Source organism: Phytophthora cinnamomi (genome assembly GCF_018691715.1).
Source record: "Phytophthora cinnamomi strain GKB4 chromosome Unknown Contig60, whole genome shotgun sequence".
NCBI lineage: Eukaryota > Oomycota > Peronosporomycetes > Peronosporales > Peronosporaceae > Phytophthora > Phytophthora cinnamomi.
This window is the reverse complement of record NW_027150993.1, coordinates 440,359-464,010: the sequence shown is the minus strand read 5'-3', so window position 1 is coordinate 464,010 and position 23,652 is coordinate 440,359. Positions and strand designations below refer to the sequence as shown.

Sequence of the window (23,652 nt, the reverse complement as noted above, 5' to 3'; positions counted from 1 at the left end):
ACCTGTACCAGTGCCTAAGAGAGACGTCCAAGCAATACACCCGACTGCAGTCGCCGAGGTTTCAAACATGCCTCTGTCTCTGAAGGACTAAACACCCTCTCTAAACTAATGCAAAACGCAGCCATAATCCTCAACGTGATGCGTCTCCACTTCCAACTGCCTCTATTCTTTCATTTCCCTGTCATTTATGTTCACTTGATCGATGACGGCCATCCTCGCCTGCCGCCCACACGTCAGGGCCACTTCAAGCCGCCGATCACTTCGGCATTTGCGTCTCTGTGACCATGCCCGCCATGCCGGACTCGTCCGCGACGTCCGCTCCCGCTCGCCGGCTCGCGGCACTCTCTCGCCAGCTGCAGCCTGCGCCATGCGCTTCCTCCACTCGCGCCCAGACCGTCGCGGAGCTCGCGGCGGAGCGCGCCCGCGCCAGCTTCTCGCCGCGAGCGATGGCCGACTTCCTCTTCGGCGGCGAGCGGCAGACGGCGCTGCGCCTGGAGGCCATGCGGCTGCTGGAGGGCCACGCGGAGTTCCGCAACGACGCCGGCGCGTTCGACCGGTCGCTGGCGCAGCGGCGCGAGCACACTCTGCAGCGCGTGCGGCGCCTGTACGCGCTCTTCCTGGAGCACGGCGCGGACGTGGAGAGGCGCGAGACGCTGGCGGACATCGTGGGCGTCTTCGACCTGTCGCTGTGGACGCGCAACGGCGTCCACTTCGGCCTGTTCCTCGGCGCCATCATGGGCCAGGGCGACCAGCAGCAGCAGGACGAGTGGATGCTGCCCACGATGATGCTGGAGCTCTTCGGCTGCTACGGCATGACGGAGCTGGGCCACGGCAGCTTCACGAGGGGCTTCGAGACGACGGCCACGTTCGACGAGGACGCGGACGAGTTCGTGGTCCACACGCCCACTGACAGAGCCACCAAGTGGTGGATCGGAGGCGCCGGCCAGACTGCTACACACACGGTGTGCTTCGCGAGACTCGTGCTGCCCAAGGATGGGGGCGCTGACCATGGCATACAGAGCTTCATTGTGCCGCTGCGTGACGTGACAACGCACGAGCCGCTGCCGGGTGTGAGGGTCGGAGACATGGGCTCAAAGATGGGGCTCCAGGGGGTGGACAACGGCTGGATCCAGTTCGACCACGTTCGTATCCCGAGAGCAAACATGCTGCGCCGCTACGCTCAGGTCTCTAGAGATGGCGTGTTCTCACAGACGCAGCACAAGGCGCAGCTTGCCTATGCTGCGCTTCTTGTCAACCGCGGCAAGATTGTGACACTGTCGGTGGGGATCTTGGAGAAGGCGGTGACGATTGCTGTGCGTTATGCTGCAGTGCGACGTCAAGGTTTGCAGGTTAACCCGGAGGATCCCAATGCCGAGACACGGTTGCTCGACTACCAAACGCACCAATACCGGCTGATGCCGGTGCTAGCACGCGCCTACGCGTATCGACTGCACACCAGGTACATCACACGCCTGCTGCAGCAATTTGACACCCAGGGAAGCGATATCTCGGAGGCCCTCCTGGCCGACATCCACGGCACCATGTCGGGCTTCAAGGCCTTCTGCACCTGGGATGTGCAGGAAGGTATCGATACCTGCCGCCAGAGCTGTGGAGGCAATGGATACAGCAAATACACCGGGCTAGCAGAGCTGCTAGCAGACTTCTCGGTCATGGTGACCTTCGAAGGAGACAATACGGTCATGGCGCAGCAAACTGCACATTATCTCATGCGTTCCGTGGACAAGTTGCGTCGCGGTGTGAAATTAGCGGGATCCGTGCAATATCTGGAGAGAGAGCAGGCCAGTGGTCGTCGCCGCCAGTGGGGTGTGGAGGGTCCCGCCGACCTGAGCAATTCGACGCTGCTTCGCGATGCGCTGGATGTGTACACTGGTCGTCAAGTACTGCAGGTCGCAGCGAAGTTGGCTGCTGCTCCAGGGAGTACCGATACAGAGCGCTTAAACTCGTGCCAAGTGGACCTCGTGGAAATCGCGCGCATACACGTGTTCTACAACGTGGCCACCGCTTTCATTCAGCACATTGATGTGCTGAAGGCGGAGGTGTCAGAAGACAACGTGGCACTCTTGCCAGCATTGGAAGCTCTTTGTCAACTCTACATTTGCCAAGAACTTGATCGCGGCGCTGCCTTTTTGCTCAAGGAGAAATTTATGTCCTCCTTCCAGAGCAACCTCGTACGTGCGCGGCTGATGGAAAGCTGTGCACGTGTGCGTGCCGATGCCGTGGCCCTCGTCGATGCCTTCATGTTCACGGATACGGTGCTCAACTCGTCCGTTGGCCGCGCAGATGGCAGCATCTACGAAGGTGCACTTGACGCTGTGTGCCACCGCACGGGCCCAACTCCGTATTTCGCTTCAACCATCAAACCCATCTTCGAGGGTGAGACGCTGGAGTAGAGATTTTCTGCTATTGTAGCGAATCGAGACTGCTGTGCATACGTCACCTCTCGCTTGGAGGGTGGCAGGTTTTAGTGTTTGAAGAACATGAAATGATAATTTTTGCTTTGAATTTGCAGTGTGGCAGTTAATCCTCCACTGAGAACGTAATGCCGGTAAGCTTTTCGCTCTCCTCCCAGAGCTGACGGGCATCATCTAGCGACATGCTCTGTTTGCTAGATGCCACGGTCCGTGGCCAGCCGTAGAACTCGCTCAGCCCATGTGGCCCGATAAACTCCCCACCGACAACGTTCGGGTCTGTGGCTACACACAACACGTTGAGCGCGCCTTGAGCATTGGTCTGCGCCCACGGCAGCCAGTGCACGAATCCGATGATAGCCTTAATGATGACCGAGTTGTAGGTGCTCGCGAGGTTGGGCAGCAGGTTGCTCTCCGTCACACCCGGGTGGCACGCCACAGACAACACGCGTGTCGGCGAAACACCGGCGCTTTCCAGCCGCCGATGCAGCTCATAGGCGAAGAGCAAGTTGGCCAGCTTTGAGGCTCGGTACGCGCTCATCGCGTCGTAATTCTCGGGCTTCACACTCAACTGCTCGATGTCGAGCGAGCTCCCGTGGTGCGAGATGCTACTGATGGACACGACTCGAGACGGCGGGGGGTCGACCGCCCCCGGCACCTCCAGCTTCATCGCCGGCAGCAGCAGCGCCGACAAGGCGAAGTGGCCCAGGTGGTTCACGCCGAACTGCTGCTCGAAGCCGTCCACCGTCTCGCCGTACTCGACGGCCTTCACGCCGGCGTTCAGCACCAGAATGTCGAGTCGACGCCCCGCGAACCGCGCCGTGAAGGCCGACGCGAAGTCGCGCACGCTCTGCAGCGCCCCCACGTCCAGCTGCATGTACTCGGCGTGACCCACAGCGCCGCCCTCAGTGTCACTACCGGCCTGGATCTCGTCGCGGATGCGCTGCTGCGCCTCGAGGCCTCGCGCTTCGTTGCGACAGGCCAGCACCACGTACGCGCCGGCGCGAGCCAACGCCAGCGAGGTGGCGAAGCCTAAGCCCGTGTTGGCGCCGGTGACGACCGCCAGGCGGCCGTGCTGCGGGGGCATCTGGGACTCGTCCCAGCGGAGCGAAGACGGCGGCATGGCGGGCAGGAGGCGGAACTGGCAATGGCACCCGTCTTGCAGTTGAACTGGTCTCCAGTTGTTACGTGATCAGCACGCTGATTGGTCAAAATAAGTGTGATTACCATTTCGGTAGTCAAGGAAACTTCAACGTGAGCCGGGACTCGTGACTCACGCAGTGTATACTAGCTGAGTCAACACCAACTACAGTGTAGAGCCTGGCGGCAGTAAAGCTCTACCCAAGTAATAGCCGCTACGAAACCAGCAGCGCCGCTTTCATGCCATCAACTGAGCCATCGGATACTGGGGACTAAAAGCGCCATGGGGTGGTGATCACTCGGAAAGTGAATCAAACCTCAAAAACGCCAATAGAACTGCACTGGTAAAACTTTGACAGTCTTCCTAAACGCTGTAATCGAGGTTGGTGGCGAGATGTCACACCAAAGTTGGATGGAGGAGAACAGCAATGACCGTGATGTTATCATTTGAGTAACGGCGAATGCCCTCTTGGGCTAGTTCGTGCGCTGCAAGCTGCAAATCTCCATGCAATTCCACGCGTTCACGGAAAATAGATGCGGCTTCCTCGCTGGTCAACACGTCCCAAAGCCCATCGCAAGCAAGAAGCAGGAAAGCGTCTTCACGGGGGTCGAGTGCTACATCGCCCACGTCTGGCTTCGCTGTGAGCAGTGGCGGTACTTTTTCATTGTCGCGGAAAGCGCTACCAAATCCAGAAGATCCGGCACTGCTTGTAGATGTACCATGATGCGGGTCTAACATACCCTTGAACTCCAGGTCCCCAAACGCTCGAGTGATGGCCATCACGCCATTTACACGACTATTCACCACCCGGCCTCCAAGCTGAATGATACGGTCGCGCTCGGCTTCGACTGTGAGACGATGATCCTGTGTCAGCTCTACAGTTCTACCATCGCGCTTGCTGAGAACGAGACGGCAATCTCCCACGTGCGCAATCGTCAAAAGAATGCCCCCACTTGCGCCTCGGCGCAAAATGAGGCTAGTGGCTGTAGAGCCGCTAAGATCATCCTTATGCAGCAAATAATCGCACACAGATGCGTCCAGCGATTCAAAACAATCCTGTAAGTCCTTGGGAGCTAGCGAAGGCGCTTCTTGTGATCGGAATATCCAACTATGAAGCTGGTCGTGCAAAATATTAGCGCATTCTTCTCCTCCGTGGCCATCGTAAATCCCCACGTATGCGGTTTGAGCTGACCAAGATGCTGGGGGCTCACTGTTGTCTAAAAAACCGGCAATGGTAGGGAACACGACCCAGCGATCTTCTTGAGTGTTGCGTCGGCCCTCCAACGATGACACGCCAAAGCTCAAGCCGAGTGCAGAGCTTTCGCCGTAGAATCGTAGATCGTCGCTGCTTCCGGTTGTTCCACCCAAACTTCGGTAGGACCCGGTGGATCTGCTGCCAATTGAAGCTGCACTGGAAGGGGCAGGTTTGCCATTCACCCCACTCCTGCTGACAAGTGTTGAAGTCATTCCAGCAGAGTTGGCCGAAGACTTCGCCAACGGAGGCATCGAGAGCGTCATAAGGAGCAGCTCATCAAGGAGCTGTGGTGACTGGGATACTGCTAACTCGTCATCATCGTCTGAAAAAGCATCTTCATCATCGAGGGTATCACTCACGATCTCGTGAACGTGATGAGCGTGAGCTACGCTAGCACCACCATTACTGAAGTGCTCTCCTCCATTTGACGAAACTGCTTCTAGCGCATTCTTGTTGCTCGCCTTCTTCCGCGAGAACAACAGTGAACGGTAGTCGATTTCTTCATTCGAGAGCACTTGACGCTCTTCCGATATATGGTCCTTCTCTTTGTCCGCGATAGGTTCTGCAGTCACAGCAAACACTTTGTTTGCTTTTACCGAGTTCTTGGCGCTGATCGATTTCGGGGACTGAGCGAAGACTAGATTCGAGTGTTCCCAGTCAGGTGTCGATATGGCTTCCTCTTTCCCTTTCGCTGCTAAGCTTTCGCGGGCACGTTTCAGTCGCTTGAGCATTTGCTTGCGGATATTGACAACGATCGCGATATGGTTTGCACCTACAGCATGCTCAATCTCGTCTTTCGACACGGTAATCGGGTGTGAAGGGCGGTTGACGGCGTTAAGTGCTAGACTATGTTTTTCGTTCTTTGTTACCCACGGATGAACCATGACGTCCAAGAGTGTAAGGCGCTTTTGTGGAGTTTTGGTCAGCATTCCGTTCAGCAAATGCGCTAGCAATGGATCGATTGCCGATGGGAACACAAGTGGGTCATTCTGAATCCTCTCAAACATTTGCATAGCGCTTTTGGCTAGGAACGGCGGGTTCCCGAACTTCAGCATGAAAATTGTCGCTCCGAGGGCCCAAACGTCTGCTAGCTGGCCTGAATACTCTTCACCAGAACACATTTCAGGTGACATGAAGGCAGGTGTGCCAGCGACGTCTGTGATCTTCTGTTTGCTGCCATAAAGAGACTGCGAAATACCGAAATCAGCGATTTTCACGACGTCTTTCTCACCAACAAGCAGGTTCTGGGGCTTGATGTCGCCATGCACAATCTTCTGCTCATGGAGATAAGCCAGACCTAGAATTACCTGCAAGAAAACACTGTGCAAGTCCCGGTCTCGCAGATTTTCCAGCATTCCTTGTGGGTGTTTCTTCTTCTGGAACGAAAGCATGTCACCATGCTTCATGTACTCGAGCACGAGGAAAAGTTTGTTCATCTTGGGATCATCCATAACTTCGTATAACCGCAGTACATTTGGATGATTCAGTTTCTTCATGATAGCGATTTCGCGCTTGATATCGTCCAGTTTGCTCTGCTTTCCCAGTTTATCTTTCTTCATCACGTCACGACTGATAAACTTCATTGCGTAGAGTTTTCCCGATTGTTTTTCCTTGCAGAGCTTCACTTCAGCATATCCTCCAGTGCCGAGTGACTCCAAAATGATGTAATTGTTGATCATGGTTCGCGAGTTGAGCCAGTCTCCGAATTTTGGCACTGGGTGTGGCAAATTGTGCTGAGGCAGTTCGGCTTTCTTCTTCTTTACTATCTTCGTGTCTCGGATAGCTGCGGCGGCCGGGGAGCTGTTCGGAGAAGGAGCAGCTTTACCTGGAGATTGGTCACCCGCCATGACAAGAGGCACAACCGCTGGGGCGACGTTGCTGACAATGCCAGAGCGATACGAGGACTGCTTCACAGGCGACACCGACCCCATCATTGCGATGTGCATATTTGCGCCTGCACTTCTTGTCGGAGACATATTACCTTGACGATAAGCTGGCGGCTGTGGCGCACGCCCCGGAGGAAGTGGTGTTGTAGGGCCAGAGGTGTTAATTGCCAATTGAGTTGGAGTGGCACCAGGAGGGACAATGGAGAGCCCGTACAAGTGGCGTGAATTTGGGTTAGGAGAGGCTGCCCCTGGACTCGGCTGGGAGCGTTCACGTGCCGAAGTCAACGGCGTCACAGATTTTACTGGGCTCACTGAACGTCTAGACGGAGACATATTCGGCGACGGATCTCCGGGACCGTCCAGCCAATCGTGAACGCAGTCGTCGGATTCATCCGCATCATCGTCATCACTGTTGTCACTGCTTGCACTGCTGTCAGACTGCACAGTCTCAATATCGTCGGTCAACTCGAGCGTTGGTCGGAACTTTGGCTGGAATCCTGACGATCGTCGAGGCGGCGGTGAAGATAAAGGCGGCGGCACGACACGCGGTGGGGCCATTTCGTGGTTTTGAACTGGGGAGCCGATTTTCACAGATAAGCTTCGAGCCTGAGAAGGTTGTGGGTCACTTTTTGCTTCTGTCGGAGCGCCACTTCTAGGTGATTTTACAGTGGGTTTTGGAGCCACAACGTTGTCACCGTCGCCAAGATCCCAATCTTCGACTTCCTCGTCCTCTTTTGCGATGTCTTCGTCTTCATCGGAATCGTCATCTCCATCGCTGCTAGAGCTTACAATCTTGCTTTGCACCTCAACACGATTCGCTTTCGCATTCGGACTGTTATTCTCAGGTGATTGCGGGTTCCCCACGGCAGGAAAAGGCTGTCGTTGGCCTCCGTGCGTCATACTACGGTCACTTGGAATCACTGCGTGTACCGGCCGTCCCCTTCCGCGTGTAGCTGGTAGTGAACCGCGAGGAACAGGGGCACCACCGCCTTGAGGAGCTCGATACCCATTGGGGACGGGCCCACCTCGTCCTCGTGGTGGCGGACCTGACACCCAACCTGGTGCTCTCGCGACTTGAGGCTGCTGCAAGGGAAGAATCGCTGGCATCTGGGCCCCACTCACATTTGATCCTTGTCTCGGTGGCATCTGCACCACTCCCGAGGCGCTAGTGCCTTTCCAGGTTGATGGCACAACGTTGGTTTGCTGATTTAGCCCGTCGATGGGATTCGCAGAAGATGCTTGACCGGGGCTACCGCGCATGGAGTACGATACGTCTGGTAGCATGGAGGACACAGCCGCATCTTCAGGTTGTTGGTCGCCTAGGATTGACTGCTGAATTAGCGATTTCAAGGGGCTACCATTCACGGGTTCGAGGAGTGCCGAGTCTTGTTCATCTTGGACTTCTTCAACTTCATCATCTGCTTCCATCGCTAACTTCAAAAGCGCGTCGGTGGCTGGTTTGCTCTGCTCGGGTTGGTCGTGCGGTGTGGTGCTACTTTCGGCAGGAGGCTGAGCTGTGGCCTGTGCATTGGAAGTCTTCGCAGGAGCAGGAGGTGGGGGAACAGGCTTGCTGGCCACACAGCCCATTCGTGATGCCTACCAACACTGGATTCGCCTCGTGGCCATCACGTCGGCGAAAGCACCACCTCGTGAGCTGGCGCAGCAGAGAATGCTGCTATTGTGAGAGAACAACAGTTTCAACATTGCAAAACGAGAATAAGCATTGCTTTGGCAGCCTTCTGCCTGGAGGGGAAAAATATGAAGTCATCTCATGCAACGTAATGCTGCGTGGCCGACACGTTCTCCTTGATCTGCGTGCGAATTGGGCGGCTTTAGCATCAGAATTGAGCTTGTCCCGATTGAATTCGTTGTCGAATTCAATCACTCTTGCAGTACTCGAACAGTTTGCGCCAATCATCTCGACATGCTGGCGTACCGGGAGAAAGTAGGTTAGCCTACTCGTCAAATGTTACGGCAATGGTTTCTAACCTAAGAATGAATTGCTCGTCGTGTCAAATGGCTAGGAGCAGAACTTACTCCTAGCAGATTTAGGGCGTCGACACATCATTTTCGTCTGGACTTGGCGAGAATAAGCCACAACTCGTCGCCCTCTTCTTTCTAGGCTTCACCATATTCCAACCGCTAGAGCGCAAGACTCCGAGGCCACTCTGTCGATGCAATCCGCGCTCTGTCAACAAGAACGCCCGAAGCCGACGCGAAACGCGTCACACTTTCGCCTTCGCCTGATGAAGGCCAGCAGTCCCGCCACGCAAGCAGCGCAAGCTTGCTTGCTCGACGATCGCCACAACCGGGAGGCTGCTCCTGCCGCCTCGGCCTCGCCGGCGCGATGGCAGTGAGCCGAAGACTGCCAGATCTCCGCCTACGTGCTACCTCGAGCATGACCGGAACTGTCCACGAACACGCAGCGCAGCAACGAATCGACGAGCGCAAACCGCAGGCTGCTCGCGTGCGGATCGGGGCCTCAAATTCAGAAAGCTGGCGGCGTGCGAGAGTTGCTCATCGGCTGGCGCACGTGGACGCCAACCCGAGGTCGCGAACGCGTCCCGGCGGGCTTGGCCGCTTGCGCTGCCGTATCGGGTGGCTGTGACGTCCCCTCCGCGTTGAAGGACCGCTAATGACCGGTGAGTCAAACGCGCGGGATACTCCTGGGACACCAGCGTGTTAAATTAGCAGCGCAGCCGCCGCAAGGGTGCTGGCACCGGTCCGCTGTTGCTTCATCGCTGGAGCTACGCCAGGATATGATTGCCAGTACCAGAAGCGCCAGGGGTTGCAGGCTTATCCAAATCAGCGGCGGCAGCGCTGCGACAGCTACACACCACGCACGCCGCCGAGCCGGAGCTGCTCGGGCCGAGCCTCGGCATTTTTCGCCAAAAATGTTCAAGTGTCGCTCATCGAGCTGGTCGGACTTTGCCTGTAGATGTACTGCACAATTTACGGAGCGTGGCTTGTTGTGTGTACATGTACTGCACTGCAGGCTGCAGCGAGCTTTTTTCAGGTGTATCGCAGCAACTCCGCTCCTGTCACATCAATAGGGCGCATTGACGAGCACCTTCACCAGCGGCACCACCTGCGGCTCGGCACCCAACAAGGTGCGCGTCGGAACGACGACCACAGGCTGCTGTTGCCTCGCAACGCGCGGCGAGCCACCTGTTGCCTCCAACTTGACCTGCTTGAAGCGGAGTCAGCGCGTATCCTTACGCTTCAGAAACTCTCCAATGTCATATCGTCGACCTTGGAGCTTTACTTGCTGGCATCAACACTGCTAGGTGGATCCTTTGGCTCTGTGTTAAGTGTGCTCTGTGCTGGCAATGGATCATTGCTCACGGCAAAAGGCGCGGCTTCAATAGAGCTCGACGCCAGGCAGAGAGCTGCTGGCGCTGCAAAGCGAGATTAATATGAAGTTGGGCAGGGAAACGATCTGATTGGTTACTAATGAACCTTGTCTCTGTGACGCGTCGGCGCCAACACGGTCTCACTTTGGCGTCAAGCTCTCACGGCAAAAGAGTATTGCTGCCCCCTGCTGCGAGCAGTGCTGGCGGCGCTGGTGCTGCCACAACCTGGCGACGCAGCGGCGGCCAATTCGATGGGGAAAATTGTAGGGGCTGATATTGCCAGCAACATCGACAGCGCGACACCGACTTGCCTTCGCCATTGGCCCGGAAAATTCGCCCACCGCCGCGCTCCGGTCTCTGCCCGGGATCTCGCCGTAGAGACTGGCCATTGCAAGGCTTTCCCGGCCAATAAATTTACGCACCAGTCCGCCTACGCCCAGCTGCTCAACGCCGGTCACCGCCGCCGCCACGGCGCCTTGCCACCTGCTGCGCGGTCCTCACCAGCGCCAAAGTGCGCAGCATGCTGGCCTCAGCGAGTTGCAGCAGCGAGTTGCAGCCTGACCATCACCAACTGCCGTATCTTTTGGCCCATACTAAGACCAAGTCAACTGGAGCCGTCAAAAAGCGCATCACCCGCCCCGGCTATGCATTGCGCCCTGTCGCCCAGGGCACCAACGCCCGCGTGGGAGCCGCACTTTCAAACTTGCCAGCAGGAGCGCGAGTCGCTGCTGCATCCGGGCAGAGCTGGCCGCTGTATCGTTCTCGGCCGGAGCTCTCCCTCCCCCAGCCACCCACCCGTAGCACCCCAGCGCCCCGCAGCGCTGACTGCCCCCGCCCGCGTCGCCACCATTCCGCCGCCTCCAGGATGATGATCCCGGAGTACTCCCCGCGGGGAACCTCCGTCACCTACAGCAACGCCACGGCCGTGCCGCCCATGGTCTACCGCCTGAGCCTCAAGCCGGCCTCGCCGTCCACGGCCACGTCCCCGACGGCCTCGGCCGCCACGCCCGCCGCGTCCCCGACGGCCACCGCCGTCGTCTACGTGCAGAGCTGCAGCAGCCGCCGCCCCATCACCAGCAGCTCCAGCAGCGGCGCGCTGGTGGCCAGCAGTGGCCGCCGTCGCGGCCGTCGACACAAGAGCTACTCCGAGTCGGCGCTGCGCCTCGAGCGCATGATGGCGCCCGCCGCCCCGTCCAGCGGCGCGGCGCGCGCGCGCCCGTACTCGGCGGGCGACGAGGTCGACCTCGTCCGCACCGTCACCATCTCGGGCTACTCCAAGAACAGCCACGGCACGTGGATGTTCAAGGTGGACGTTGGTGGACCCAGCGACACGAACGCCTACGCGGTCCGCCGCCGCTTCACGGACTTCAAGCTGCTGCACGAAGGCCTGTCAGAGCTGTCAGAGCTCCCGGAGCTGCCGCCACATGGCATCGTGTCGGTCTTCCAGCTGTTCGTGTCGCCTGACAAGATGCTTACCGCGCGCGCAGCGAGACTGCAGGAGCTGCTGTTGGTCATCCACGCGCACCCGAGGCTGTGCAAGAGCGCGGCGTTCAGCAAGTTCATCGGCAAGAACCCCAGCAGCTACGACGCCGGCTACGTGAGCCTGTCGGGCTACGAGGTGCCGAAGAGCGACCGGCAGCTCCGCCTGAGCCCCGCTGGGTCCTTTGACACCAGCTACTCGGTGTAAGCAGCCAGCACAAGAAGGGACAGAAGACAAAAGAGAAAGAGAGAACGGTGAAGAACCACAGAGAAGGAAGCGGGGGAGGTGGGAACACACAGAGCAGAAGAGAGAAGGAGAGAGCAAGAGGGAGAGAAGGAGAGGAAGGACATTTCGATCGAAGAAGGCACCGGTAACACCCGACACAACAGAGAGACGACACCACACACGTACAATAGGTGGAGCTACCTGGAGGAGAAGAGAGTAAATTATTTATTTACTGAGTTTATCGACCATGTACTGGTTGGGTGCAATATATGTAACCATGCGAGCGAACGCTGCCGTCTTATCCTGCATGTACGTACGTGTCCATTTCGTCGTGTGCTGGTGGTGGTGGCGTGCCTGGGGCGGCGCGAAGAGAAATCTGCCCGCTCTGCTGCTCCTGGCAGCCAGGCGAGCGGTGAATTGCTGACACCCTGGCCCAGCGGCGGGAAGCAGTGCAGCAGCTCGCCTCCGTTGGCAACCCACCCACCCCACGTCATAAACTGTGAAATTTGCAGGGGTTTCCTTCTGACTAAAAATTAACAATTTACTGAGAATTATGAATTATGAATATTTCTCAGTAAATTGTTTTATTTTAGTAAACCCCAAGAAAAACGTATCTGATTTGGCTATCGGGATAGCCAATCATATTGCTTTATTTCGTTTTTTTACGAGGAATAGACAACCCAGTTGATTCCACGAGGAATAGACAACCCAGTTGATTCCTCCGACTCACCACCCGCAAGCAATCCTCCACCTACAATTCACAAAAAACATGGCTTTTTTCCATTCCTTGCTGGTGGTGTAAACCAGGGGTACGATGAGGTTACAGTGCGACGAGGTTACGCTATCCATTTGCCCATGATGATGCCGATCCTGCGCCGCTCCGTGCCCGCCCTCGCGCGCGGCTTCTCGTCCGCAGGCGTCAAGCGCGCCAAGCCCATCCGTGTCAAGAAGAGCGAGGCGCGGCGCTTGGTGCCCGATGCGCCTAAGCCGAGCGACGCGCTGACGGAGGCGCCTGCCCCGCCGCCGCTGGCGAACCCCTTCGTGCAGTCGGAGCAGCAGGCGCCGCAGACCTTTGGCGGAGTCATGAAGGAGGTGGGCGGATAACCAGAACACATACATGTACTACTATGTGTAAAGCTGGCTAACGAGGCTGTTCGCACTGCAGAGCTTCCTCTGGGGCGTGGGCATGGCCGTCGCGTTCTCCGTCGTGGGCATCGTGGTCAGCAGCATGGAGGAGGTATATAATGCATGGCTGCTGCCTGCTGTGCTAGTATCTAACGCAAGAGCTTTGGCGCGTTGCTGTTGTGCGGCAGACGACGGCGCCCGGCCAGTTCGAGGGCAGCGTCGTGGTGGAGGCGGGCCAGCGCGAGCAGGACTGAGCTGCTGCAAGTTGCCGTTCCTTGACAACTGCGTGTTTTCGGCAAGGAATTGCTGCCCATTGCGCAGCGCATCGCTTGTTAAACGCAGGTTCAATTTGAAGTGCACATCCGTGACTATCCCGAAGCAGAAAAATTATCATGTTCATTCATTTTGCTGTTTACCGGTAGTTCTTTCTAGTCAGAAATGCACGGCGACATCTGCCCGCCGCCGCTACTTGCCGCTCCCCCGGCGTCGTACATACTATATTACGGTCTCGTGGTCTGGTCCAGAACGCTGCGTGTGCCCTTCATCGCTCGCTCTTCCGACGGAGCTCGCAGAGGCAGGTCGGCGAACCACCAACACCTCGCCACGAGAAGCGCCACTCCGAAAATTCGGAGTGGCGTTAGTCCCAGTCGTCATCCGAATCCGAGTCTGCGTTCGAGTTTGCCTCCTCATACTCCACGTGGATACGCCGCATCGCCATAGCATTCGTGATGGCTTCGTTGATGGAGCCAGGCTGCGAGAGTGCTGGCGGCGGCGGCGGAGGTTTTGCGGCGACCGAAGAAGCATCAGAGGCGCTGTCACCGGTTGAGTCAGAGGTCTTCTTCAGCTGGGTGCCCTGGCGAATAGCCGCAAGCAGGTCACCACGACCACCTGCGAAGGGGTTCGGGCGTCCTGAAGGTAATCCCGTTACGGCTGGCTTCGGTTGCTCTGCGGGCCGAGGAGGTGCTGCCAAACTTGCTCTGGAACTCGCTCGAGAGCTCAACCGCGAACGCGACCGACTCTTCTTGCCACGCCGATTATCTTCGGGGACGGCGTTGATAACACTGCTGGACAGCTCGGCTGTTTTCGGCTTCCTCGGTTGGGTTGCCGATGCTGCAGACTCACGACGCTGCTGCCGAGCCACAGGCTTTGGCGTGTCAACGGACGTATCCGAGTCGGACTCGGGGTCGGAATCCGAGTCGTCCAAACCGAAAAGCCCCTTCGACGCCCTCGGTTTCGCAGCTCGTGCAGGAGGGCTTCCATGGCCAGAAGAAGCGGGCGACACCACTTGTTCCTTTTTCGGTAGAGGTGCAACGGGACTTCTCGGCGGCCGGCCATTAGATTGTGCACCATTCGCTGCGCTTCCGTTGGAGCTTTGGCCGTTTGCCAATGCGCGCGCAAAGGCGCCGTCGATATGGTATTCAAACTGGAACCGCTCGCTCGGCAAAACGCCAGGTAAGGCCACCAGCTGCTGCAAGTACAGACGGAACTCCTGGGCGCGCTTCTCCATGTTCTCCGGTTTCGTGTTATTGCGTAAGCGGTGTTTCGAAGGGAACTTCGGCAACGCTGTGCCCGGAAAAGCTGAGGTCAGCCGGGTGTGTATCTCCTCAAATTCCGAATATGTGAAGGAGAAGCTGTGCTCCAAGTTCCCAAACTGAAGCATAAATGTGAAGACGCCGGTCGATTTCTTGCCTTCGGTACGCAAAGCAGACGATATGAACACCACCACCACGCTCGGGCCAGCGCCCCTGGCCCCCATATTGTTCGTAGTAGCACCCCTTGGACTTGTTGGTTCGACCTTGCGTGGCTGAACAAAGAATGAATTGCCTGCTAACAACACGCCCGTGCACGTCAGTAAAACATCCCAAGGCCGGACACAAGATAGTGTTGAGATCGTACCATCGTCGGAATCGGAGTCACTCGATACATCTTCATCGCTGCTCACAGACGGCGCAGGGACGCTCTTCTTCACTGGTGTAGGTCGCGAGTCCACACTCAAATCACTGGAACGCATGCTATTTGACACACGGGAGGCAATGTTCGGCGCCTTGCTCTTTCGTCCACCCACACCAAACAGCCCAGTGTCAGACTCCTCGTCCTCGTCACTGCTACTGTCGTCAAATAGACCCCGGCGACCGGAATTCGCGTTCGACTTGATTTTAGAACCAGGAACTTGAGCGCTATCACCGCCCATTGCTTTCTTCAAAATGTTTTTCCCTTCGGCACTGAGCTGAGAATCGCGTTTCCGATCGCGCACCTTGCCATTGACGGGGGCGTTTGCCACCGGACTTATAGCACTGCGGGTTACGCTCATTTCTTCGACGGTGTCGGCACGGTTGCGCCGAATCGCAGCAAGACTAGCAGCGAACGCGTTCGCCATCGATGGTTCTGGAGCTGGTGGGCTGCTGCTTCCGTTTGATCGGGTAATGTTTGTCTTAGGCTTTCGATCTGGTACCGCGTAGGATGCAGTCGTCACGGAGCTCACGGTCGATCCAAACGAGTCGCGTCGACGGCTCGCGCGAGACGCTCGTGAGGCGGACTTTGGTCTTCCACCGCCTAAAATGGCAGCGAGATTGTCCTGCACGTTTTGTTTGCTACTCGAAACACGGCGGCTGCCTTGGGAAAACGAAGATCGAGGAGGCACCGGGTCTTCATCCCGATCGAAGGCGAACGAGTCAAACGACGAACTGCGGAGGCTGCTACTGGATCTCGAGAGTCGCGATTCCCGTTCGTTGAAACTCTGGTGGTCAAACAGTGGGGGAGGTGGCGGAGGTGGAATACTCATTGACGCTCGAGAAGACATGGAGACGCGGGAACTACTGGCTGACCAACGCATCGGCGGTGGCGGCGGGGGAGGAGGAGGCGCATTGCCCATACCACCGTCATGCCTGGATCCCGTCACAGACGAAACAGAAGAAAGTCGCGACGACATCGACGAGCTGTCCGACATGTCACTTCCGGAGGAGCCTACACGCACCGGTGCGTCGTTGTGAACAATGCCGCCGACCTCGAAAACTGGTCGCAAAATGCAACACACACACACAAACAATACCAAATGAGTCCCAGATCCCTCACACCATCACACCACACTCAACGAAAGAGCACTCACACTGTCCAGGCGGGGGGAGTTCCACGCGGACCTTGGCCTTCTGCTCTACGATCTTCGTGTGCAGCGGCTGCACGTTGTCGGTCTTTCCTCCCGCTGCCTCTTCGAGACGCCGACGGTACGCCGCCTTGTTCACTCTGCCGGTCGTGGGCGCCTGCCGACGCTGCAGTCTGAGCTTCCTCTTCTCCAGCATCCTGGCCGTGTCGTCGTCCAGCGAGCCGAGGCCGTCCACGCGCTCCAGGGGCGTCATGTTGTTGATCTCCTCCTCCCGCGCGAGCAGCCGGTCCTGCTCCTCCTTGATCATCCGGGCCTTCTTCTCCTTCCACTTGCGGATCTTCTCCTCCCTCTCCTCCTGCAGCCGCTTCTCCTCCTTCTTCACGCGGCGCCGCTCTCGCCGGACCTCCTCGCCCGCGGCACTTTGCGGATCCAGCGCCGCTGCATCACCACAAGATTTACCCAATTTCCGTCAACAATTGGGCTCACCCCCTAAAATACGAGGCACACGTACCCATAAATCCGCGACACCATTTCTCCTGATCCACGCGGTTGAACGCCGCCAGGTGCATGCGCGGCTGGGCGTGGCGCTCCACCTTCAGCTCCAGCCCGTACGAGTCCGCCTTGAGCAGTCCGTCCCCGTCCCATCCGGCGAAGCCCAGCAGGTAGGCCGAGTCCACCTTGCTGCGCGTGTCGGCGTCGCTGCCGTCGAAGAACTCGAGCTTGCGGTTCATGGTGAGCACCACGTAGAACTCCTTGAGGCCCCTGCCGCCGCCCATCGCCGGCTTCCACTGCGGGGGATTGGCACTCTCCGCGCGCGGGGACGCGGCCTCGTCGCGCTTGACGAGCAGGAAGCCCTCCTGTACGACCCAGGACCCGCCGCCCATCGCCGAGCCTGTTAGTATGGGGTTCTTCTGGTTATGCAGATGAAGACAGTCTAAGCTGAGGGTTGTCCCGCGATAAGTGCCCCCTTTGGGACTCAAGTTGAACTGGATGTTATAGTAGAACCAAGTGGAGGGAATAAGTGTGTAATGGGGCAGCCGCCGGACAGGTCTTTGCGACACTCTATTTTTGGACCTTTGATGACGCGCTGATCGGGGTCGGAACTTGCCCTTTTCGGCGGGGCGGAGAGCTCTGCCATGACCCATTAGACGCCGCGCAGCAGCGACTGCGCTTGGCTGAGCTCCTCATACAGCGCCAGGAACTTGCTCTTGTCCATGTCGAAGCTGAGCTCGTGCTCTGCTGTGGCCGTGGCCGGCACTGCGACGCCGCAATCCATCGCCGGCTGGTCCAGCTTCAACTTCAGCTTTACCGTCGCTGCCTCCACCTCCCATTCGACCTGCTCGACGTGGGGGAACTGAGCAGCAACGTAAACGTGAGCGCGATACATTTGGTACAGCAAAGGGTCGAGATGACGCACCTGGAAGCGCCGCGCGCGCTGCTGGCCCTGGATGGTCGCGCGTTGGTCCTCGTAGCTCTGTGCAATGGCTTCAACTGCTGCCTGCTGCATGCCTAGCTGCTGCAGCTCCTCAACAAGATCGGACCGGTCTGCGTCGTACTTGGCAGCGTGCGTCAAGATGAAGCGCAGCGCAGCAACAGCAGCCTGGACCGGAATGGAACAGCGACCACATCCTCGTTCAGTTCACCCTAACTCGTGTCATTACATTCTACCCAATTGTGTGCAACCTTCGCATCTGCAGTATCCTGGAACAGTATCTGCGCTCGATCCAGCTCCTGCAACCAACGCAAATCCAGCAATGCTAAGCTCTGCACCCCCAGCAACGACACTAAAGGATCCAAAGCAAACCTGCACTCCGATATCCGCCCCAATGGCTTCACACATAGCAGCAAGGTCGTCAGGCGTCTGCAATGCAGGTGGAAACTTGTTAGCAACATTTACAACCCCCAGCATGCTCCGCCAACGACGCAGCAGACGCACCACTTTGCTCTGCTCCCCAGAGAGCAGCGGCACCTCGCCCAGCAGCCAGTCGGGCGGCTCCAATCCCCCGCAGAACCGGAATTTCTGCACCATATCCATTGCAGCGTTAGTGAAATACGTAGCCACGCGCTCATAACGCGTGGGTGGAGCGTATCGAGCAGAGAGGCCGCCTCCAAGCTAGGCACTCGACCGCACCATTTCGCCGATCAAGAAAGAATGGAATACTCAGAACTGACTCCAAGTACTCAGAATCTGATCGGATCTCGAAAAGGTGCGAAGTACGTGGCAGCCCTATTTGCAGAGCCCGTAACGGGCGCACGCGAGCACTTGACAGTGAGGACAGACTTATTGTGACAGACGCAAGCGCGCGAGATGGCCGTCACGGCGCTGCATTCGCCTCAGCATCGCAAGGATGTGTCCAGCGAGAACAACGCGGGCGAGTTCGCCTTGCTGCTGGTGCAGGAGTGGCTGGTCGCGTGCAAGCTCGAGTCCACGGCTCAGTGCCTTGTCGACGAGTGCGCGCGAACCGAGCGCAAAATCCCTGCACGACTGACGTGGAATCGAATGGTGGAGAACTTGGGCTTTGGGCCCCGAAGTCCGGCGACAGGGGGCAAGCGCAGCGGCGGTAATACGACGCTACTGGAGGCGGTGGTGAGGAGAGCAGTCGAACTGCACGAGAAAGATATAGCAGAGACAATCCGCCACCACGCGCTGGTTCCGCAGCAACAGGTTGTGGTTATGTGCAAGAAGAGGGAGCTGAAGTTCGTCGGCAAGCGATCCCTACCCAGGTCAAGATCCGCAGCGCCCAGCAGCAGCAACAACAACGCGCAAGATCAGTCGCCCGACTTGTCGAGCTCACCATCTTCGCTCGGACTTCGACCAAAGTCTGCAATGGTCTGCAAGAGCACATCCGACCTCGTTTCGAAAGGCTTGGCAGGCGAGTCGTGTAGGAGTAGCAGCTCGAGATTGTCGCTGCCGTCTGATGCGGACTCCTTTCATCGCTCGACGAAGAAGGCAATGGACACGAACCAACGGCCGATCAGTGCTGCAGGTACCATGACACCCCACCGAGACTCGATAGTGCGCAAAAAGTCTGCAGCTGCGAGCGGACCTCCGCCGCCACACTCACCATCCTCAAGCAGAGCTTTACATGGCGTGTTGGAAGCGGTAGCAGCCGTGGCTGTGGACGCAGCAGCAGCGAAAGCCACGGCTCGCCACAGTTCGGTGATAGGGCTGCGTGCGAGCTTGCCGCACATTAGCGAAGTTACAGGGCTGGCAGCCTCATCTGGGGGTGATAATGGTGATGATGAAGAAGCCAATAACGCAGTGCCTTCGCAACGAACACCAAAGCTGTCACTCGAGGAAATGAGCGAAGAGCGGCTTATGGAGCAGTTTGGATCGATCTCGCGCTGCGCGATCAAGAAGCTGCGCCGCGTTTTGGCGAAGTCGCACGCATGTTCACAGGAGTTTGAGAAGTCCCAGCGCACACTGGACAAGATCAAGGCGCGAGCAAAGCTGCGTCAATTGCGTCGTGTGCTCGCTGAAGAACAGACGCCTCTTCTGAGCAGTACCATGGCACCACTGACTAGTGAACCGTGCTCGCTCTGCTTGTATGTTTTCCCCAAGACGAACCTGACAACAAAAGTATCCTACAAGAGCATCGTCGACCTGCGGGCATCGTGGGCGGCAGCAAATGGATCCCCGACACAAGCCGCCGACAATGAAAATGGCGTGGCGGAGCAACCCGCCGAAGGGATGAATCATGCCCGGATGACACATTTGTACGATGAAGCCCCCGTTTGTGCATTTTGCTCGCAGTTGGTGCTGAACTATTCATCCTACCGGGTACGCTTTGTTGCGTTGCTATGGTGTATTGCCATCTTGGGGGTACGATGGTCTCACATACATTGTATTGCATCTGCAGCCTACGTCGGCGGAGCGCCGAGCGCAACAGGCCAAGGGGAGGCGTGAGACGACGAAGAGTGTGAAGGAAGGCGAAGTCAAGGAACAGCCCGTCGAACGGTGCGACCCGCTCGACTTCCACAGCTACGAGCTCAACAGCGACGACGATGGCAGCGACGTGGAGGAGGTCGTCGAAGTCAAAGACGACGGCAGGCCGCAAGTGATTCGGCGGCGCCGACGTCAGACGCGCACCCCCGTGCAGCTCGGCGTGGTGTCCAAGCGTATCCACTACGACACGCTACGGAGCGACTCGCTCCACATGCTAACGCTGAACGAGTGGCAGAAGATCATCCGCTGAAAGGATAAAGCGGCAGGATTCCCGCCTGTCATTGCCGGATTGTTACCGCTCATGGCGTTCCTATCATCGCTCGATGTCATGATCTACAGCCGCAGACCACAGCTCCGTAGCGAGGCAGAGAAGGCAACAACAGTTTTTGAATGACCTAAAAAAAGTCCCTAAAAATCGCGTTCCTTGTGTAAAAGGTATGGTGAACGAGTAGGGAATGCTTCTCATCTCGGCTGACGAATGGCAAGTGCCCGCCGACGAAAGGAAAGTGCCCGCAGATGCATTTCAACAATTCAGCGATTGTTCCTAACGTCGAGTTGCCACGCCCAGAGAGACATGGCTTCAACAGAAAAATTTGGTCTCTGATTAGAGCGCCCACGATTTGCGCAGGTGATGTCATGGGAGCACGCGCTGCGAAAGTGGGGCCTAATCCTTGGGGCCAGCGAGAGCTGGGCCGACGTATATCCGCGTCAAGGACTGCGCGTGTGACCGACTCGGCTGCATTCTGCGACCGGCGACGGCGCGCGTTCCTGCGTTGCTGCTGCTGGGCTCACGGCGCTGGCATCCGCTGCATCTCTGGAGTGGCGAGGTGGCCTCCTTTACGCTTTTTCCGGTTACAAGGCGCGGAAAACGGGCACTCGTAACCCATTTGTGGCTCTGATTTGGGCCCACCGCGCTGCCAGCCAGGGCGCCTTGCCTCACCGAGCACATTGAAGTCCCGGTCTCCGCCGCGAGTGTGGCTGCAATGCAGCAGCATCCCGCATCTCCTGCTGGTGACAGCGCTTCAGCGCCATTGAATGCGGGTTGAAGGCGTTGCGCTAGTCGGTAGCATTAGATTCGGTAAAATAGATGGCGGAAGAAGATCATCAGAAGCTCACGTAACCAAATGCCGCACGAATTCACAGTCAACAAGCGCCGTCGCGTGTAATGTCATTTCAACGCGCTTACATCTTCTATGGGTAATACACGCGAGAAACTCTCGTGACGCAGGCTGCTGCCAGTTGCGTTGATTGGCATGGCGTGTGCTCACAGAGGAGCCAAGGGCGAAAAGAAAGCGGGTACTACTCCGCGCGCTTCCTTCGAAGTATCCACCACTGGAAGGAGCACCTCAAGCCGTGGGCAGAGCAGCACACTCACTTCAACGGCGATGTCTTTCCGGCGTCAACGGCAACTGACCAGTTTGGACAAATCTAATTTGAGGCGAATGCCCGCCTCTCCCTATTTGACCCTATTGTCCGTTACTACCCTAACGGCTGTATCCATTTCGCGGGAGGTGCCCATTTCCAGACTCTGCGCCACTGCCACGCACAACCGCAAAAGTCCAGTCGAGTCGAGAAGCTCCGATACGATGGTCGCGACCAGCAAGGAAGACGGCGTCAAGCCCAAGCGCGCGGGCTTCGCGCTCGGCGGGTTCCTGCCCAAGGTGCCCACCTACCGCAAGGACAAGGGCGCCAAGGACGAGCCGGCGTCCGTGCTGGAGCAGGAGGCCGAGGAGGAGCCCGTGCTGGACGACAACCAAGAGGACCGGGCGGGCGAGCTGCCCGACTTCCCGGGCGAGCGCCGCTCGCACGACGGCGTGGTGCCCGCGCCCTCCGCGGCGGCGGTGGCCGCCGCCGCCATCCGCCGCCGCGGCATGTCCATCGAGCAGACGGCCACGTCGCTCTACCGCCGCATGAGCGTGCGCCAGAACTCGGCGCCCGAGCCGGTGGAGACGAACAAGACGTCGCTAACGGGCAGCTCCGGCAGCTCGGCGTCGCCGCGCTCGGACCCGGGCTTCCAGGCGCGCCGCGGCATGTGCGTGGCCACCACCTTCGGCACGGGCACCGTGCTGGACGTGCGCCACGAGGACGGCTTCTTCGTGGTGCAGCTCGTGCCCAAGAGCGTCGCGTACCTGCGCGAGGAGACCATCATCCGGGAGATCAAGAGCGTCGTGGGCGAGCGCGTGAAGACGCGCTGGGGCATGGCCACCGTGGAGCAGTACTACGTGGACGAGGACATGTACAGCATCGCGCTGGACTGGCGCTGGGACGACGAGCACGTCTGGCGCATGAAGGCCACGACAAAGAAGTTCGAGAAGGTGCACCCGCGCGGCACGCTCATCCAGAACACCAAGAACCGCCTCTTCGAAGGCTACAGCTCGCTGCGGGAGAGCGTCGGCTCCAAGCTCAACACCTCCACGAAGAGGTAGATGCTCATTGCTATGCTGCTGTAGGGATTATATATTTTGCTAGAGACCGTTTCCGGATGGGTTTCTCATGCGCTGTTTCGTTGCTGTGTCTTTTCGCCCTGGCCGGTTGGTGAGACAGCGTCCCAGTGGTGAGCGCCAAGCACGAAGACGCGGTGGAGCAGCCGGACCTAGGCAAGGCGCAGACGCCGTTCGGAGTGTGTACAGTGCTGGAAGTGCGCGCGGACAAGTTCTTCGTGGTCAAGACGCGATGCGGAGCCACGGCGTACCTGAACGCAGACTCGGTGCGGATGCTGGAGCGACGGACGCACTTTGCCCAGGGAGACCGCGTCAGCACGCCTTTCGGATTCGGCCACATCGCTCATTTCCGCGAGGACGACCAGGCGTACGCGGTGGAGTTGGAGACACCGTCGCTTGTCTCTCAATCGCCGTTGCTGTTTATCAGCGACGCGCAGGCCGAGACGGCCCTGACGCACGCACCGGCGGTCAATGCCCGCCTGTCCTCGATTCTGAATATCACGCGCACGTCCATGATAAACGCGGGTGAGAGAATGCGTAGCGCCTCTGTGGCTGCTGGTGCGCTACCAACGCTACCAGCCAACCTGCCTACACTTCCTGGCAACCTCCCGACGCTTTCCAGCGTGAAGGCTAGGGTGTCTTCAATGGCAACCATCAAGATGACCCCGTAAGTTCCTCGGTGCCAAGGTGTTTGTTTAGATATTTGAAGCGCTGTAGTAACGCGGTGTGTTGTCTATTTGCTATGCAGGAGACCCAAATTCAGCAAGGACGAGCGCGTGCTGACCACCTTTGGCTCGGGATTCGTTGTAGAAAGCCGTCCGCAAGACAAGATTTACCATGTCAATCTGCGCCGCCTGAAGTGTTCAGGCTACTTCCACGAGTCAAGTTTGTCGCCGTTCCCGTACGAGCGTGTCACGCACTTCGTGGTGGATGGCCGCACTGTGCTGGCGCCCCCAATTCCCAAGAATGCTAGTGAGTACAAGCGCCGTGCTGTGATCAGCGCAGCAATCAAGTCCGCCCGTGAAGGCAAATATCTTGAGCCGACCGTGCCTGTGAAGCCGGAGGAGCCCAAGGAGGAGAAACCTGCGCCCATCGACGCTACTGCTGCTGCCGAAGCTGCTGTTGCTGTTGACGCTGCAGCCGCCACCGCTGCATCTCTCCCCGTACCGGTGCCGGTCGCGGAATAATGCGTTGATTCTCGAGACAGCAAGCAACACAAAAAAATTATCAGCCAAAGTTGTGGAATGGTTCCGCTCACCATTGTGCGGGCA

The 23,652-nt window shown here is 58.1% G+C and overlaps 10 protein-coding genes across 11 annotated transcripts; 5 read left to right on the top strand and 5 right to left on the bottom strand.

Annotated features, from left to right (window-relative positions):
- Window positions 1–284: 284 nt before the first annotated feature.
- IUM83_14067 (Acyl-CoA dehydrogenase/oxidase) lies at window positions 285–2,411 on the top strand (the record flags this gene model as incomplete). Its single annotated transcript, XM_067938784.1, has 2 exons — window positions 285–886; window positions 1,076–2,411. 2 exons carry the CDS (start codon window positions 285–287, stop codon window positions 2,409–2,411), a joined length of 1,938 nt encoding a protein of 645 aa, XP_067787520.1.
- A 127-nt stretch (window positions 2,412–2,538) lies between these two features.
- IUM83_14066 (WW domain-containing oxidoreductase) lies at window positions 2,539–3,552 on the bottom strand (the record flags this gene model as incomplete). Its single annotated transcript, XM_067938783.1, has 1 exon — window positions 2,539–3,552. The coding sequence occupies one exon, from the start codon at window positions 3,550–3,552 to the stop codon at window positions 2,539–2,541; it is 1,014 nt and encodes a 337-aa protein (XP_067787521.1).
- A 1,481-nt stretch (window positions 3,553–5,033) lies between these two features.
- On the bottom strand, window positions 5,034–6,771 carry IUM83_14065 (CAMKK/CAMKK-META protein kinase; the record flags this gene model as incomplete). The annotated part of the gene is made up of 2 exons (XM_067938782.1): window positions 5,034–5,058; window positions 5,135–6,771. The coding sequence occupies 2 exons, from the start codon at window positions 6,769–6,771 to the stop codon at window positions 5,034–5,036; spliced, it is 1,662 nt and encodes a 553-aa protein (XP_067787518.1).
- A 4,158-nt stretch (window positions 6,772–10,929) lies between these two features.
- Window positions 10,930–11,751, top strand: IUM83_14064 (Phox homologous domain; the record flags this gene model as incomplete). Its single annotated transcript, XM_067938781.1, has 1 exon — window positions 10,930–11,751. The coding sequence occupies one exon, from the start codon at window positions 10,930–10,932 to the stop codon at window positions 11,749–11,751; it is 822 nt and encodes a 273-aa protein (XP_067787519.1).
- Window positions 11,752–12,624: 873 nt separating this feature from the next.
- IUM83_14063 (uncharacterized protein) lies at window positions 12,625–13,148 on the top strand (the record flags this gene model as incomplete). Its single annotated transcript, XM_067938780.1, has 3 exons — window positions 12,625–12,861; window positions 12,935–13,006; window positions 13,083–13,148. 3 exons carry the CDS (start codon window positions 12,625–12,627, stop codon window positions 13,146–13,148), a joined length of 375 nt encoding a protein of 124 aa, XP_067787524.1.
- Window positions 13,149–13,531: 383 nt separating this feature from the next.
- Window positions 13,532–15,271, bottom strand: IUM83_14062 (px domain containing protein; the record flags this gene model as incomplete). Of its 2 annotated transcripts, none has more annotated exons than XM_067938779.1 (2): window positions 13,532–14,721; window positions 14,791–15,271. In XM_067938779.1, 2 exons carry the CDS (start codon window positions 15,269–15,271, stop codon window positions 13,532–13,534), a joined length of 1,671 nt encoding a protein of 556 aa, XP_067787526.1. The 2 variants fall into 2 exon arrangements, with proteins under 2 accessions (XP_067787526.1, XP_067787525.1); XM_067938778.1 differs by having other exon boundaries at window positions 13,532–14,718.
- Window positions 15,272–15,773: 502 nt separating this feature from the next.
- On the bottom strand, window positions 15,774–16,878 carry IUM83_14061 (px domain containing protein; the record flags this gene model as incomplete). Its single annotated transcript, XM_067938777.1, has 4 exons — window positions 15,774–15,779; window positions 15,869–15,906; window positions 16,001–16,432; window positions 16,506–16,878. 4 exons carry the CDS (start codon window positions 16,876–16,878, stop codon window positions 15,774–15,776), a joined length of 849 nt encoding a protein of 282 aa, XP_067787522.1.
- Window positions 16,879–17,138: 260 nt separating this feature from the next.
- IUM83_14060 (uncharacterized protein) lies at window positions 17,139–18,128 on the bottom strand (the record flags this gene model as incomplete). The annotated part of the gene is made up of 6 exons (XM_067938776.1): window positions 17,139–17,348; window positions 17,412–17,594; window positions 17,678–17,725; window positions 17,799–17,855; window positions 17,931–18,014; window positions 18,126–18,128. The coding sequence occupies 6 exons, from the start codon at window positions 18,126–18,128 to the stop codon at window positions 17,139–17,141; spliced, it is 585 nt and encodes a 194-aa protein (XP_067787523.1).
- A 174-nt stretch (window positions 18,129–18,302) lies between these two features.
- Window positions 18,303–20,190, top strand: IUM83_14059 (uncharacterized protein; the record flags this gene model as incomplete). Its single annotated transcript, XM_067938775.1, has 2 exons — window positions 18,303–19,775; window positions 19,855–20,190. The coding sequence occupies 2 exons, from the start codon at window positions 18,303–18,305 to the stop codon at window positions 20,188–20,190; spliced, it is 1,809 nt and encodes a 602-aa protein (XP_067787554.1).
- A 1,336-nt stretch (window positions 20,191–21,526) lies between these two features.
- Window positions 21,527–23,568, top strand: IUM83_14058 (Myotubularin-related protein 2; the record flags this gene model as incomplete). The annotated part of the gene is made up of 3 exons (XM_067938774.1): window positions 21,527–22,362; window positions 22,485–23,048; window positions 23,130–23,568. The coding sequence occupies 3 exons, from the start codon at window positions 21,527–21,529 to the stop codon at window positions 23,566–23,568; spliced, it is 1,839 nt and encodes a 612-aa protein (XP_067787440.1).
- Window positions 23,569–23,652: the final 84 nt, after the last annotated feature.